This window comes from Clarias gariepinus, chromosome 19, assembly GCF_024256425.1.
Source record: "Clarias gariepinus isolate MV-2021 ecotype Netherlands chromosome 19, CGAR_prim_01v2, whole genome shotgun sequence".
NCBI lineage: Eukaryota > Metazoa > Chordata > Actinopteri > Siluriformes > Clariidae > Clarias > Clarias gariepinus.
The window spans coordinates 16,767,501-16,782,554 of NC_071118.1; the positions used below are offsets into that span (position 1 = coordinate 16,767,501).

Below are 15,054 nucleotides of genomic sequence, written 5' to 3' on the forward strand. Positions count from 1 at the left end.
CCTGCGGAGACCAGGGTCTTGGATAGTGCTGGGGTGGTTTCACTAGAGATGTCTAGATGTCCTCCACAGACTAGGGGCTCCTCCAGCAGCCAGTGTAAGGTTCTGTTTCCTTTTGCTTGTTTTTTAAAAAAGTTCCAAATTTTAAAAAGTCTTTGATAAAAAACTGGTAATCCAGTCGTGTCCAGTGCTGTGGGGTCCATTAAAAACAGAGATCTGTCCAGTCCGAGTCCTCCCACCGTGCGTAGGAGTGTGAAGGCTGCTGCTCTCCATCCTTCGTCACTGGCACCGGTGAGGAGTCTCTGGATGAACTGCAGACGGAAGGCTGCAGTTCTGCTGGCTAGCTGCACCAGGCCCTGACCTCCTTCCTCTTTAGGCAGGTGAAGCAGGCTTTGTGGTATCCAATGCAGTTTGTCCCAGAAGAAATCTACCAGTAGGGCCTGTATGCTCGCTAGCAGGTTTGGTGGTGGGTCCACACATGCCAGTTTATGCCACAGGGACGATGCTGCTAGGTTGTTGATGACCAGCACTCGTCCTCTGTAAGACATTTTTGGGACCAACCACTTCCATCTGGTTAGTCTGCCTTTTATGCCTTCAACAATACCCTCCCAGTTTTTGTTTAAAAACTCAGCACTACCCAAGTAGACACCCAAGTATTTAAAACCGCTCTTTTTCCACATTAAACCCCCTGGTAGTGTGGGCTGCTCGCCTCCCCATTCTCCTACTAAAATGGCTTCGCTTTTGTTCCAGTTGATTTTAGCCGATGATAAAATCTTAAAATCTTCTAAAACGTCAGTTAAAAAAGTCACATCCATCTGTGTGTTCACCATTACAGCTAGATCATCGGCATAAGCTGAAAGACAGGTTAAAATATTAAAATGAGGTATATTAAAACCAGAAAGCTGATCTCTCAGTTTGCATAAAAGAGGTTCTATTGCCAAGGAATATAGCATGCCTGATAGAGAGCAGCCCTGTCTAATGCCTCTGTGTACTTTAAAAGGAACACATAAACCACCATTAACCTTCAGTGCACTCTCAATGTCACTATACAATGTTTTGATCATGGCTGTGAAACCTGGGTTGAACCCAAAGCTTTCCAGCACCTTCCACAAATATTCGTGTTCAACCCGGTCAAAAGCCTTTTCCTGGTCCAGCAAAATAAGACCAGTCTTTAAATCCAAAAGTCTAGAGACATCCAAAATATCGCGAATTAAATGTATGTTATCAAAGATAGACCTACCAGGCACGCAGTACGTCTGGTCGTGATGAATGATCTGCTCCAGTACCTTTGTCAGTCTTGAGGCTAATGCTTTCGAGAGTAGTTTATAGTCAGTGCACAGCAGTGATACCGGGCGCCAGTTTCCCAGGTGCGTCAGGTCTCCCTTTTTTGGCAGTAAGGTCAGGACAGCCCTCCTGCAGCTCACCGGGAGCTTTCCTCCTTTCACGCTGTCCTGCAACACCTCTACTACATCCTGTCCTATTACTGACCAAAAAGTTTTGTAGAACTCTGCAGGGAGACCGTCTATACCTGGCGCCCGCCCGTTCTTCAGACCTTGGAGAGCCTCCTGAATCTCTGCCAGCGTCAGTTCTGTTGCCATGTCTGTGGCCGTTTGTTCTGACAATTTGGGCAGATTTTTTAAAAAGGTCTCCTCCACTGCATGTGCTTCTGACCACTCACTACTATACAGCTTTGAGTAGAAGCTGTTTGTCTGCTTGCGAATTTCAGTGGGCTCTGATACGAGATCCCCTGATTCTGATCGCACAGCATGCATGATTCTTTTCTGTCCATTTTTTTGTTCTAGACCAAAAAAGAACTTGGAAGGAGCATCCATTTCCGTAGCATGTTTAAAACGTGAGCGGACCAGCGCCCCCTGTGCTGCAGTGCCCAGCAGGTCGTTCATTACAGCTTTTTTGTTTTTGAGGCTTTCAATATTTCCTCGATCTCCTGTGGTCTCCAAACTCTGGAGCTCCACTATTTCGGTCTCTAGAGCTCTCATTGATCTAACAATGTCTTTTGTGACATTAAGAGTGTACTGTTGACAGAAAACTTTTGTTTGTGCTTTAGCTAAGTCCCACCATTGCTGTAGAGAGCTAAAATCAGCTTTTTGTGATTTAAGACTGGTCCATAAATAAGTAAAAGACTCAATAAAATTGGCATCTTCTAAAAGTACAGTATTAAAATGCCAGTAGGCACTCTTAGGTTTTAGGTTTTTCCTACTGACTGTGCACTGCACCATGCTATGGTCGGAGATGCCTACTGGGGTAATAAAACATTTCGTAAAATAAGACAGTTGATGTTTAAAACAATAAAATCTATCGAGTCTAGCCAGAGAGAGTGTGTTATCTACGGAGTGGGCCCAGGTGTACTGTCTTTGTTTTGTGTTTAAGTTTCTCCATATATCACTTAAGTCCTGGGCCTCCATCATCTCCCACATGCGTTTACGGGAGGCCATGTGAGGTTCTTTATGGTTTCTGTCCAGATTGTCGGTAGTGCAGTTAAAATCCCCACCCAGAATTAAAATATCAGCAGAGTTACAGTCATTAATGACGCTGTTTAGTTTATCTAAAAACATCATCCTCTCTACTGCCTTGGTGGGAGTGTACACACAAATAAAAACAAAAACTTCATTCTCATAAAAAGTTCTCACTTTTAAAAGCCTCCCATTTAAAAATTCTTCTACTGTATAAGAGTTCGGTATAAAATTGCGAGCAAAGAGCAGTGCGACTCCAGCACACAGTGGTGTGTTGTGGCTCAGAATTGCGAGCCCGTCCCACTCTTTTGACCAGTCCGCAGAGTTTTTGGAGTCGCTGTGTGTCTCCTGCAGTAGAGCCACATCAATGTGTTTCTGTTTTAATAGTTCGTAAAGTTTTGCTCTTTTTTCATATGTTCTTGCCCCATTAATATTTAAGCTCGCAATGTTTATTCCATTCATTAAAAGGTGTATAGATAAAAAAAAACAGTCTTATATATAAGAAAGAAAACATACCAGTGTCCAGCAGGGAGGTAAAATCACTCTAAGAAGTCCTCCTCAGCGAGTTCTTTATTTATTTTAGTGATCCATTTCTTTATCCTGAATATTTCCCGGTCGATAAAAGCTTTGTGTTTTTTGTAATATTTGACGTCGTGAATGAACTGTCTCTTGTTTGGGAAGTGTTCTTCCAGTTGGATTTTTGAGCCTCCTTTTGTCTTTTCTAAGAAGCTGTGTATGGACTCCTCGCTGTAAACCACTGGCATTCTTTCTTCCTCAGGAGTGAGAATCAGCACAGAGTCCGATATGTAGCCGTCACTGTCTGATTCTGTTTCTGTGTCTTTTTTGGGGAGTTTTTTTCCTCCTCTCTTGTGGTCTTTTTTCCTTTTGGGTGTCTTGAAGAGGGGCTCCTCTTCCATCTCTATGTCCGCCTCGTCCCCCTGTGACAGTGCAGTGGCTGCTGCTTCCAGTTGGCGGCTCTTCGCCCTTGTACCCATCGCCGAGAGGACGGGTGACTCCAGCACTGCACCCGAGCCCTCTGAGACCTTATCATTTGTGTTCGGCCTCGCCGGTGCCGGTTGGGTCACGTTGGGTTCCCCTCGGTCCGGTTTAGTCGAGCATGTTGCTTTTGGTGTTGATGTTGTTTCAGCTGACTCTTGGATTGCAGGCTGGGCTTGGGATTCATTTACTTTGGGCTCTGGTTCAGCAGCATTTCCGGGTCCCTCAGCGGGCGGCCGAGCCGTGGTTGCAGGGGGAATGGCCACGGCTGGCACGGTGGAGTCTTGACCCGGTCGCACAGGAGCATCGGGATCATTCTGTCTTTCAGGACAGGCACGGACAAGATGGCCAATTGCACCACATTTAAAACATTTTATATCGGTGTCTGAGGAGGCGAATATGTTATAGTCAAAGTTTTCAACTCTGAATTTGAAAATTACATTTAGCTCTTCAACACCCTCTTTAAAAATCATAAAAACAACTCTCCTGAAAGATACCAGGTGTTTTATCAGAGGGGATTTACAGCCAAGGGGGATTTTCTTTATAGGGGAGACCAGGCGTCCGTATCTGGACAGTTCTGTTGCTATCACACTGTCAGATATAAAAGGGGGAACATTAGACAGGACTACTTTCTTAGCTGGGGAGCTCAGGGGAGAGACCAGTATGTGCTCGTTATTAACACTGATTCCATTTTGGACAATTTTAATCGCTTTATCTACACTATTAACAAACACAACAACAGCACTGTTCATTCGGGAAGCAGAGACGATGTTCTCATGTCCCACAACTTCACCAACCGCTAACACACACTCCTCTAAACTCGCCGCGCACACCACGCGCACACCGTGCCGGCGAGTCAAACTCTCAAACCGCTGTGTGTCCGGAGCCGCCATGCTCCAGCAACACACACACACACACACACTCACTCACACACACTCACTCACTCACTCACTCGCACACACTTACACACACAAAAAAAAGTATATAAAGCCAAAGGATGTAATAAATGGCGAAAGAAAAAATGCACAAAGAAGAAAATTGGCAAAAAGCCAATCGCTCTCGCGCGCTCTACACGCCAAACTCGCTTCCCTGCCACACCGCGCATGCGCAGAGAGACAGAGAGAGAGAGAGAGAGAGTGAGAGAGGGAGGGAGAGAGGGAGGGAGAGAGAGAGAGAGAGAGAGAGGAAAGGAGAGGAAGAGAGAGAGAGGGAGTGAGAGAGAGGGAATGAGAGAGAGAGAGAGAGGGAAGGAGAGAGAGAGAGAGAGTGAGAGAGGGAGGGAGAGAGAGAGAGAGAGAGAGAGAGAGGAAAGGAGAGGAAGAGAGAGAGAGGGAGTGAGAGAGAGAGAATGAGAGAGAGAGGGAGAGAGAGAGAGAGAGAGAAAGAGAGAGACAGAGAGAGGGAGAGAGAGGGAGTGAGAGAGAGAGAGAGAGGGAGTGAGAGAGAAAGGGAGGGAGGGAGAGAGAGAGAGAGAGAGAAAGAGAGAGAAAGAGAGAGGGAGAGAGAGGGAGTGAGAGAGAGAGAGAGAGGGAGTGAGAGAGGGAGGGAGGGAGAGAGAGAGAGAGGGAGAGAGAGAGAGAGGAAAGGAGAGAGAGAGAATGAGAGAGAGAGAGAGAGGGAGGGAGGGAGAGAGAGAGAGAGAGAGAGAGAGAGAGAGAGTATATATACAGGATATATTTCCTAAGCGATGTATGAAACAATTCCAGTCACTTCGACAGCAGTGGAACATGAACCACACTAAAGCAGTGCAGTATTTAAATACATCAATACTCAGTTTTATTTCATCTTATTACTCGTTCACAATGGTGCTCTTAAGCAGGCTTTGTTGCTAGCCAGCATCAGCATAAACTACAACAAATATAATATATAAAAGTACCCTAACATTTATATAAATTCAATTTTAAACATTATGTAGTAAACATCTAGTAAAGAATGCATGCATAAAATCCCAACACACAACACACTGCAAGGCTTTCATTTCCTTCCTGACCAGTTAGTCTAAAGCTCTTTCACCAACTGCCAACAAACAGCGAGGTGACAAAAAGATTGCAAGCATTTGATGTGTTTTTGTTGCTTAAGATAATTTAGTCATTGGAGTGGGTGTCTCCTCTAAAAATACACCCGAAATAACATTGAGAGCGAGGTCATGTCAACACTCCGAAGATCTCTTGTCATTTGGAAGAAAAGGAAATAATAAAAATTTGCACTTTATACAGTGATTACAAACTACAAAGAAAAAATCCAAAATAATCAATTATCAGTTTATATTTCAAAGTACTGTAGTAGATATACAAACCATACCTGCATAGGACACCCAAAGCAGAGTACTGTGCTGGTTCTTATTTATAAATATGATTCTAATAATTATTATGATATTTTAAAGTATTCTAAAACACTAGAGGTCGGCGAAATATTCGGGCCGATTTTAGCCATTTTTAATAACGGCATCAGACTTTGCCTGAGCATATTAAGCCGAACAGGCACATCTGCGTTGTTGTTGCTGTGAATCTAACTGTTCTTTTCCCTGAAATGCATACCTTTTAGTGGTAACCCTGCATACGAACACCCTGCCTTTTAAAATTTTTCAATAATTTTTATGTTAAGAACCAAAATTTAGCAAGAAAGTATTTTCGACATACAGTACATCTAACTAAACTAAGTTGCGCGTACGTCCAGGAGCCAAACAAGATGAGTTAACCCTTTTTTTTTTTTTTTGCATTTTGTGCAATATTTAGTGATAACATAGTACCAAGGGTCCCAAGAATGGCACAGCAGTAGCGAGTGCGTGTGGAATTTAATTGCACACTCATAATCGTGTTTTTAAAAATGCACAACGCCATCTGTTGGATTTTGGAATGAACTAAAATTTGTATGTGTTACCATGTGAGATCACGTTTATTAATTAGATTTCAAATGCACACTCATAAACGCGTATTATAAAATAGGTACAGCACCATCTGTTGAATTTTGAGATGAACTAATGATTTTTTTATGATGTAAGGGCACTTACCATTTAAATTTCAAAGTAGCATATCTTCTCTTCCCATGGGTCTATACTGTAAGCCTATAGTTACCTCAGCCCATTAAAGCCCATTAAAATTTGTTCAGTAGTTTTTACATGATGCATGCACAAACAAACAGACAGACAAAAAATCCAAAAACCATCTTGATGTGATCTATCACTCATCTTCTCATCGCCGCCCAAATTATTTTATAACTTTGTTATTATTTAATAACATCTTCAATATTCAGACATGCCAACTTTACAGTTTTATCGTATGTATAGATTATACTTTAGTTACAGTTACATGTCTTTCTAAATCTTTTGATTGTTTTTATGTGCAAAAATATGATTATAGTGTTGGAAATCTGTAATATTGTATATGTCTGTATATGTTTGGGTGGCTGCAATAGATTACCTGCATTTACATTATTCCGTATTGAAAAATGCATTTTGCAATACGGAATTTTAACAGATTAAATTTGTATGCAAAAGTAACACTGTTAAATATATCTCAATACTTATTTTAAAGATCGGTTTGTTTGTATCTTCCAGCAAATATAAAAGCATAATATGCTAATTGCGCTAGCATGTCTATGGGATTTCTAATGTTATGGTAACTTGTTGCTAATTGCTAGCAAAAATGTGCTAACTTCTAGCTAATGTTAGCAATTTCTCTGGCTTATGACCATATTTATGTTAATTTAAAAAGGGGCCAATTGGTGATATATATATTTTTATTTCAGTTTTACAATGCTTTCTTAAGTAATCATCCAAAATTCAGGCTATGTTGACGTTATAAGCCACCTTCAATTCTGATTTTTTTAGTCTGATCGGATTTGCATATTATGTTTACATTTAGAACTACAAGTTACTTATCGTGCCATCTGGGTTTAAATATGCCATGGGTTTCTGCAACCACTCAATTCATTTAGAACAATGGATGTGATATTAGCAAAGAAGTATGATTGGGATCTTGCTCTGGAGGATGGCAAGCGGTTTTTCCGCTGTATTTGTTGAGGGCCAAAAAAAGAAAGAAAGCCAGACACCTTGTTTTAGCAGCTATTGCTACAGTAGCACTGCTATAAAATCCCTGTGCTGTCCTTACTGACTGATGACGTCAGCACTCTACGCATACACAAAGGAAAAAGTCCCAGGAATTCTGATCTGCCTGTTCTCAAGTCACATGACCACGTATTGGATATGTAGCCAATCCAGGATCACATGAAAGAGTAACATCAGATTTGTGTATTCAGACAGCCCTGAAATCAGATCTGTGTCAAAAATTGGACTTGAGTCATTTCAGGCTGGTAATGTGAACATAACCTTAGAGAGCTGCTTCCTGGGTGGTTATTGAAGAGAGCTGTTAGCTATCTGTCAAAGTAGGAGCAGCCACTGACTGGGACAGAATAGTATACTATGTTATAATGTGCATGAAATAATGCAACTATAGAATAAACTGCAAAGATCCTCACAGAAATAACAAAATACTACGTGTGTGTGTGTGTGTGTGTGTGTGTGTGTGTGTGTATGTTCATTCAGAAGTCTGACCTGCATTGGAGTTGAGTTCTTCATTTTCAGACTCTGTGCCATTCTGACTGCTTGCTCCATGGATGCTGTTCATGGCCATCAACTTCATCTTCTGCAGCTTCATTGCCTCTGCCATCGCTGCTGCTGTCAGACCTGGAAGCATACACACGTGTTAGCAATCTGCATTCACATGACTTCAATCACAGAATGCTTTGTGATATCTACAGTTAAGGTTTTTGTGTTTTTCCAGTATGTGATTAGTTTCAGTGCTGTGAGAGGCACTTGAGCACTAACGGAACCTTCTCCTGTGGACAAAAGTCGAGAGACTTTCTCCCACTGACTTAATGCTCATTGGACCCTTGTCTATGGTTGTGTGTGTGTGTGCGTGTGGATTTCCCAGGAGGACTTCCCCACTCTTACACACTTCCTGAGCTCTACCTTCAGCTCATCAAGGACTCCACAACCCCAGAAGCCATCATCACTTAGCTCAATTAAGCCCCTAATTAATTCAATTAAACAATAGAGGGGCTGCATTAAGTGATTCATTAAGTGACGTTGCAGGGTCTTCCTTGCACTATGCTACTAACTTCTTTACAACCTATTCTGGTGGAAAAAAGATAGTGAAAGCTTATGTCCTTCAACTATTTTTTTTTGTCCCCAGGTTCAGAATGGATGTCACCTTGATCTAATTCATTAAGAGTATTGCCTCCGGAATACGTGCCATAGTACAGAGAAAAGAACTGGGGTTTTTCTTTTCTTTTTTTTTTTTTAGGAGTTGAGCTTGGGTGGCACACTTTTATTCATTTTTCCTATTTTTTTTGCAAAGGGAACATGATAGCAAAGCTCAGTGCTCCTTAAACACCCATGGTGGGAAATGACCACAGAGAAAAAACACAAGCTACAGCATTCTATGACAGCTCTTAAACCAAATACTTCTAATAAAATTATTTCTATTTTAAAAACAGGTGGGAGCAGAACCATGCTTCGCACATGTACGTATATGGACAAAAACCATAATGCTATATTGCTCCAAAACCGGCAATGGCTACATGGCAAAGGTGAAAAAATGAGTCTAGATGGCTGGGTATAACAAGTATGAATTTAGATTTACGTTTATTTTATTTCTCAAATTTTTCTGAACTTTTAATGAAATGCTGATGTGTCTTGTTTAAAAAGACCATCTGTTAAACTGAAGTGTTTTCCCTTAGCAGTCAAATGTTCTTTGTAAGTTTGTGCTGTGTTTCAGTTACTTTCAAATTCAGTATTTTAGACAAGCTAAGTCATTCTCCTGTAAACACACACAAAAAACACTTGCAAACAAGGCTAGTGACCAATATGGCACATGATGTATGTGAATTGCCAGCAGAAAGGAAAAAAGGAAGGCGGGCAAGAAAGACAATAGACGCATTATCTCATGCTTCTGGAGGAGAAAGCCCGGAGATCAAACAGCATGTGCAACGGTAATTGATGTTTGAGGGAAGTCGTGACCCACAGAAATGGGAGCAGGCACTTGAAAGCCGAGAGCAGTTTTCGTTGAGGTTGGACAAACCAATTGCTTATTGTTTGCCTTTAACATGGCCCTTCAGAGTCCCACACCTTTAAACTCCTGTTTTTGAACACTAGATGTCTTTGACACTCAACAGATGAGCTGAGAACACCAGGATCTGATGGGGGTTTACGGACCCATCCTGTTTCTTGAACCTGGCAGCTTCATCTCAGCTAAACTTAATAACAAATTTTGTGAAGATATGAGAAAGGACTTTTGGGGTTTTAAGGTCTGTGTGTGTGCAGTGTGTGTATATCAGAGTGGTCAAATATGAGCAGTTTGGATTCCTTTTGTGTGACGTTATTAAATCAGCCCCTCTCTTCCCTCAAACCTGGTCAACAATGTCCGATTTAATTAAAATGTGTTACGAGATGCGGGTTCTAGAGGTAAAAAGGTCTAAAGGAGCATCTTTTGATCTCGAAGTGAGTGTTATAGCAGTAGATTGATTTCAGCTTTCAAAGGGTCACTGTTTCTGGCAGGTTGGTGAGTAGGCTTTTTTGTGTGTCTTTGCAGCATTAATGAAATTGCTGCTTTTTGGGGGTCAAAAGTGACCAAGGTATGCACCACCTGACAATGCTGCTTTCAGACATCTCACTTCCTTCTGAGTCCTAATGTCTTGGAATGCCTATAAGAAGCAGATGCAACTGCAGACTATTTATTATTTGACATACAAACAAGCAGACAAAAGAACCGTTATAATGAACTGTGGATATGAGGTAAGCATCATGTAGACTGTAAATGATAATGAGACAAACAACAGCAGCTACAACGAATGCTTAAGTGTGAGAAAATGAACAACTAGCACTAAAATAGTGGTGCTAATAAGGTACAACAAGACACAGGTGGGAGTGATTAGTGTGACATAGGACATGCTGGGGCTGATACTGTAGGTAGTGTAGTTCTGTACTTCTGTACTGCTGCTACGATGACACTTAAGGAAAAAGTCATGACAAATAAAATAGAACAAAGAACATTTATAAAATATATTTGTAGGATTCCTAATTATTTCCCACAAAGGATTGCACTGCAGTAAATTTCTTAACAAATAACATGTTTAAAGACATTTAAGAAACAGTTGTCATACACTTATAAGAAAAATATAAGATGTAATTATTACATTAAAATTATGTAATAATACATATACATCCTTCATAATACATCTTTCCGGAGCCAAGATAACCACTCAAACTATCTAAAACTACACAGAAAGCTGTGTGTGTGTGTGTGTGTGTGTGTGTGTGTATGTGTGTCTGTGTGTGTGTGTGTGTGTCTGTGTCTGTGTGTGTGTGTGTGAGAGAGAGAGAGTTTGAGTGTATGTGGGTGAATGCATGCATTAGTGTTGTTGTGTTGTGCAATGTGTTGCCATCCCATCTAGGGTGTTCCCTACCTTGTGGCCTTATGGAATAGGCTTCAGGCCCCCATGATCCTAACAGGATATGCAGTATAGACAATAGAAAGGAAGATTGGAATCTTTGGAAAAATATATTTTTTTGGAAAAAAAACGTTTTGTAACTGTATATCATACTATTAAGTCATTCAAAGCACAATGCAAATAAAAGCTTAGAATTTTTTGTGTCTTTAAAATGTCTATTTGAAAAATGTACTACATTAATAGTTGTAACGCTGGCTTAGATTAACTGCTGCAGAGTTTAATTTCACTGATCATCTTAATTAAAGGAGGCTCATAGGCTTGTAATTTACATAGTTTCAGCAAAAATCAAATCAAATAGCTGATAATGATACAAGACAAAAAAAACAACAGAACAAGAGGGACACAGTAGGCGTGGAACACTCTGAAAGAGGCACAAAGTTGCACAACTACTACTCAGAAATGCTACAGTATAAGCGTCAGGAACGTCGTTTATATTTCGCACAAGTCATTTTCTTAAAGAAAAAAAAAATATTTATATAAATAAAGAAAGAAATTAATAATAATAATAATAATAATAATAATGTAAATAAATAAAGAATATATATACTGCAACGTTATAACTACAAACGGGAAAAAGGCCAGATTATCAAAATGGGCAGATAATGGTGGAAAAGGGTAAAAACTGCAGAAGAGGGTTGGTTGTGAAAACAAGTCTGGACAGAAATTCAAGCCTTCTGTTTCTTGCGCACTCAACACAATGTTGAATTTTGCATTTCGCTTTTTCTTTGGGGAAGAAGGGTGGGTGTGTAAGTGTTCCTTTTCACTTTGTCTCAGGGACAAGTGAAGTATCAGATTTGTACCCAATACAGAATGAAACAGAGAAAAAGAGATGGGAAAGGCCAGTTTTCCTTTTTAGTCTTTAAAGAGTAAATATAACCACCCAAATGTACTTTTTGTACGTAAACTGAGACAGTGGAAAGGACAAAAATTTAGGGAGAAAAAAAAAAATAAGAGAGAAGAGAGCAATATTGTATTTACTGCAGCTCTGGTATTTCTGAATAAAAATAGGATGCATACTCAACAAAGAGAGCCGGCCGGCAGGTGAAACTGAACCCTCATAACTTTCCGTGCCGGCAAATGTGAATAGAGAGAGCGAGAAATAGGGCATGCTAAAAGAAAAGGAATAAGACCCTGAAAGAAAAGGAACTATTATTTCTGGCCCATTACCAGGGATATTGTACAATAAACTGGAGGATAGAGGACATACATTGTACAGTTTGGGTTAAAGGTTATCAGAATATCACTGAATTTAGATTGTACATAACATTAGAGTATAACAGAGTAAAAGTATCAGAATACAAAATACTAAGTGATACTTTTAACTGCAATACAAAGTCAAAGAGGCTTATCCTGGTGCTTGGAAATCTTTTCTTCTTCCTCACACAGCCAGACTGAGCCATGCACATCACATAACAGTGGAATCAGTACAATCTTCTGACTGTAGATACTTACTTAAACCAAATCTGGGTAGATATTCTTTATAGGCTGATCTCAATTAGATGAATAGAATAAAATAAAATTTTTTTTTTTCTTCGAGTTTTTCATCATTAACTCAAGAGCAAGCATGAGAGAAGAACCCGGCTACAAATTTTCCTTTTGTAACATTTATACACTGTCTGGCCACAAAAAGTCACAATTTCAGAAGGGTCAAATTATTGGGCTGCATCAAGCAATGAAAACCACTAAGGAGATTTGAAATTACTGGCACTGAATGACCAGATCCATCACATCAATAGATTTTTCCCCCTGATGGCACTGACATAGTCCAGGACTCAAATAGTAAAAGAATGGATCTGGGAGCATGAGAAATCTTTTTCACACATGAACTGGCCACCAAAATTTGTTTTGTAATCAAAGATAAATGTGTTTGATTAAAATCTTTTTTTTATTATTATATAATGTATTATAATTATTATATCATTTATGCAACATAAAATTTTATTTGAACAATTTTAATATTATGTAGCATTTAATTTTAAGTTCATTAATTTAATTATTTAGATTTTTTTGTCTTTTTAGAATTTTTACAGTCATTTCTGTATTTACTCAGATGAAGCATGTGTCCAAACGCACTGTCAGGTCTCACCTCAGCACCTCTTGGCTAATAGTTTTTCACAGTTGGAGTAAAAGGATGAGTTGATTCTGAGTGATGCTGCAGCAGAGACGGCACTTTGTAATTACTTTTAATGAAACAAGGTACTGATATGGAATATGCTGTTAATAACTCAAGATGAACTTCTACTCTCTCTCTCTCTCTCTCTCTCTCTCACCACACACACACACACACACACACACACACACACACACACACACACACACACACGAACATGGATATGCAAACAGATATGCACACACAGCAGAAGGGGGTAACCTTCTAACATCCCGGTGCCAGACACCACAGCACACCCCAGAGGCCTTGCGTAGTCACTCCCCAAGACGCCCACAAGGGGCAGCACAAAGGGAACCCAAAACCTAGATGTTTTTTCGTGGTAATGGTTTAAATGTTATGGCAGATCAATGTACGTCCAACTAAGACAGAGAGTGTCATGGTTCGCACACAATATTTTCCGATAAGTACAAGAAGACTGACAAATGCCATATTCTAAAATCCCATATTCTAAAGAAATCCAAAAAACAAAACCTGACTTTATAGGGACATGAATGCGTCTCCTAATAAACATTGAAGGGGGACTGCCACATGAACTAGTTAATTAGCGCACAAGGATCAGAAATACACCCTTGCAAGGATGCTTTTCTAAAAACGTAACTGTTTAAATATGCATGATGTACACTCTCTCCCTCTCACACACACATTACAGCCACAACACCACCTAAATAATATCTTCCCACTTGTGAAGTGAACTTTGCATATCAAGCGATACAGTACAGTGATATTACCGTACCTGTATATGTTTAGGTTTAAACTAAGAAAATCCGCTTTTCCGTTCAAGTATTCACTAATTTCTATTTTATCCTGCTCTCTGTTTATTAGAGATTAGCATATGGGATAAGAGAGCATTTATTAATGTAACAGAAGTGAATAATCTCTGTAAGTGTGAGTGGAGTGGGCAGGGTGAAGATGAAGTGGTGGGATTGAATTCTAGTGTTTGGTCTGGAGGCGTTCTGATCTGTACGTGTCATCAACACTGGCCCTAAAGGAGCTCTGGGTGGTGGGTGGTAGAGACAGTCAATTAATAATCTGGCATCAAGACTGTGTGTGTGTGTGTGTGTGTGTGTGTGTGTGTGTGTGTGTGTGTGTGTGTGTGTGTGTGTGTGTGTGCGTGCGCTACTCTTTGTGTAAGTGTAGAATATACACAATTTTGTAAGGAGTGCACTTATACCTATGATAGCATATATACAGTATGTACACCACACACACACACACACACACACACACACACACACACACACACACACACACACACTAGCAATCAAAATTGCAATCAGCAATGATTTCTAGGCATCCCTTTAACCCCAGGAACTCGTTAATGTTTCATGGAAAGAGCCACTAGAGTCCTCTCGGGCTGACTCAGAATCTCACAACTTAGCAAAAATAAATGGGCCAAGTGTTCAAAGAGTAAAGAGGCACTGCTCACTGGGCAGAAAGTTAGTGGAGAGCACTTTTCCTCTCTCCCTCTCTCTCCTGCATACCCTCCCCACTGCCTTTACACACTTTCTCATCTCTCTCCTCTCATGTCATCTTTCTCACTCCTCCACTTTTCTGTACTTCCCCATCTCCAATTCCGCATTCTCTCTCTCTCTCTCTCTCTAAAATAAAAAAAAAAATAGACCACATTTCTCAATTTCCACCCCCATCCATTCCTTAATACATTTCAAGGTGCCTCTCATCATATTCTTTAATTACTAAAACGGTGTTTCACAGTTGTAGACAAAATTTCCACTCCGGGGTGTGACACACCGCAAACACAGTGCATCAGCCGCAAAGCATGATAATGAGTACTTACAAGTAAGGATTAATTATGATGTATAAAGCTTTAGGAAGCCCACAGAAACTGATGCTACCACCAGCACCAGTCTGAGGAACATGCAAAGACATCTTGTAAGGTAAGTAACGATTCGG

At 40.3% G+C, this 15,054-nt stretch overlaps 1 protein-coding gene across 2 annotated transcripts in view; it reads right to left on the reverse strand.

Moving 5' to 3' along the window:
• dacha (dachshund a) overlaps positions 1-15,054 on the reverse strand; it is a 134,915-nt gene that overhangs the window by 43,500 nt on the left and 76,361 nt on the right. For both annotated transcript variants that reach the window (XM_053479098.1, XM_053479097.1), the window contains exon 3: positions 8,017-8,148. In XM_053479098.1, coding sequence (XP_053335073.1) covers positions 8,017-8,148 — 132 coding nt within the window. The remainder of the gene's footprint in view (positions 1-8,016; positions 8,149-15,054) is intronic.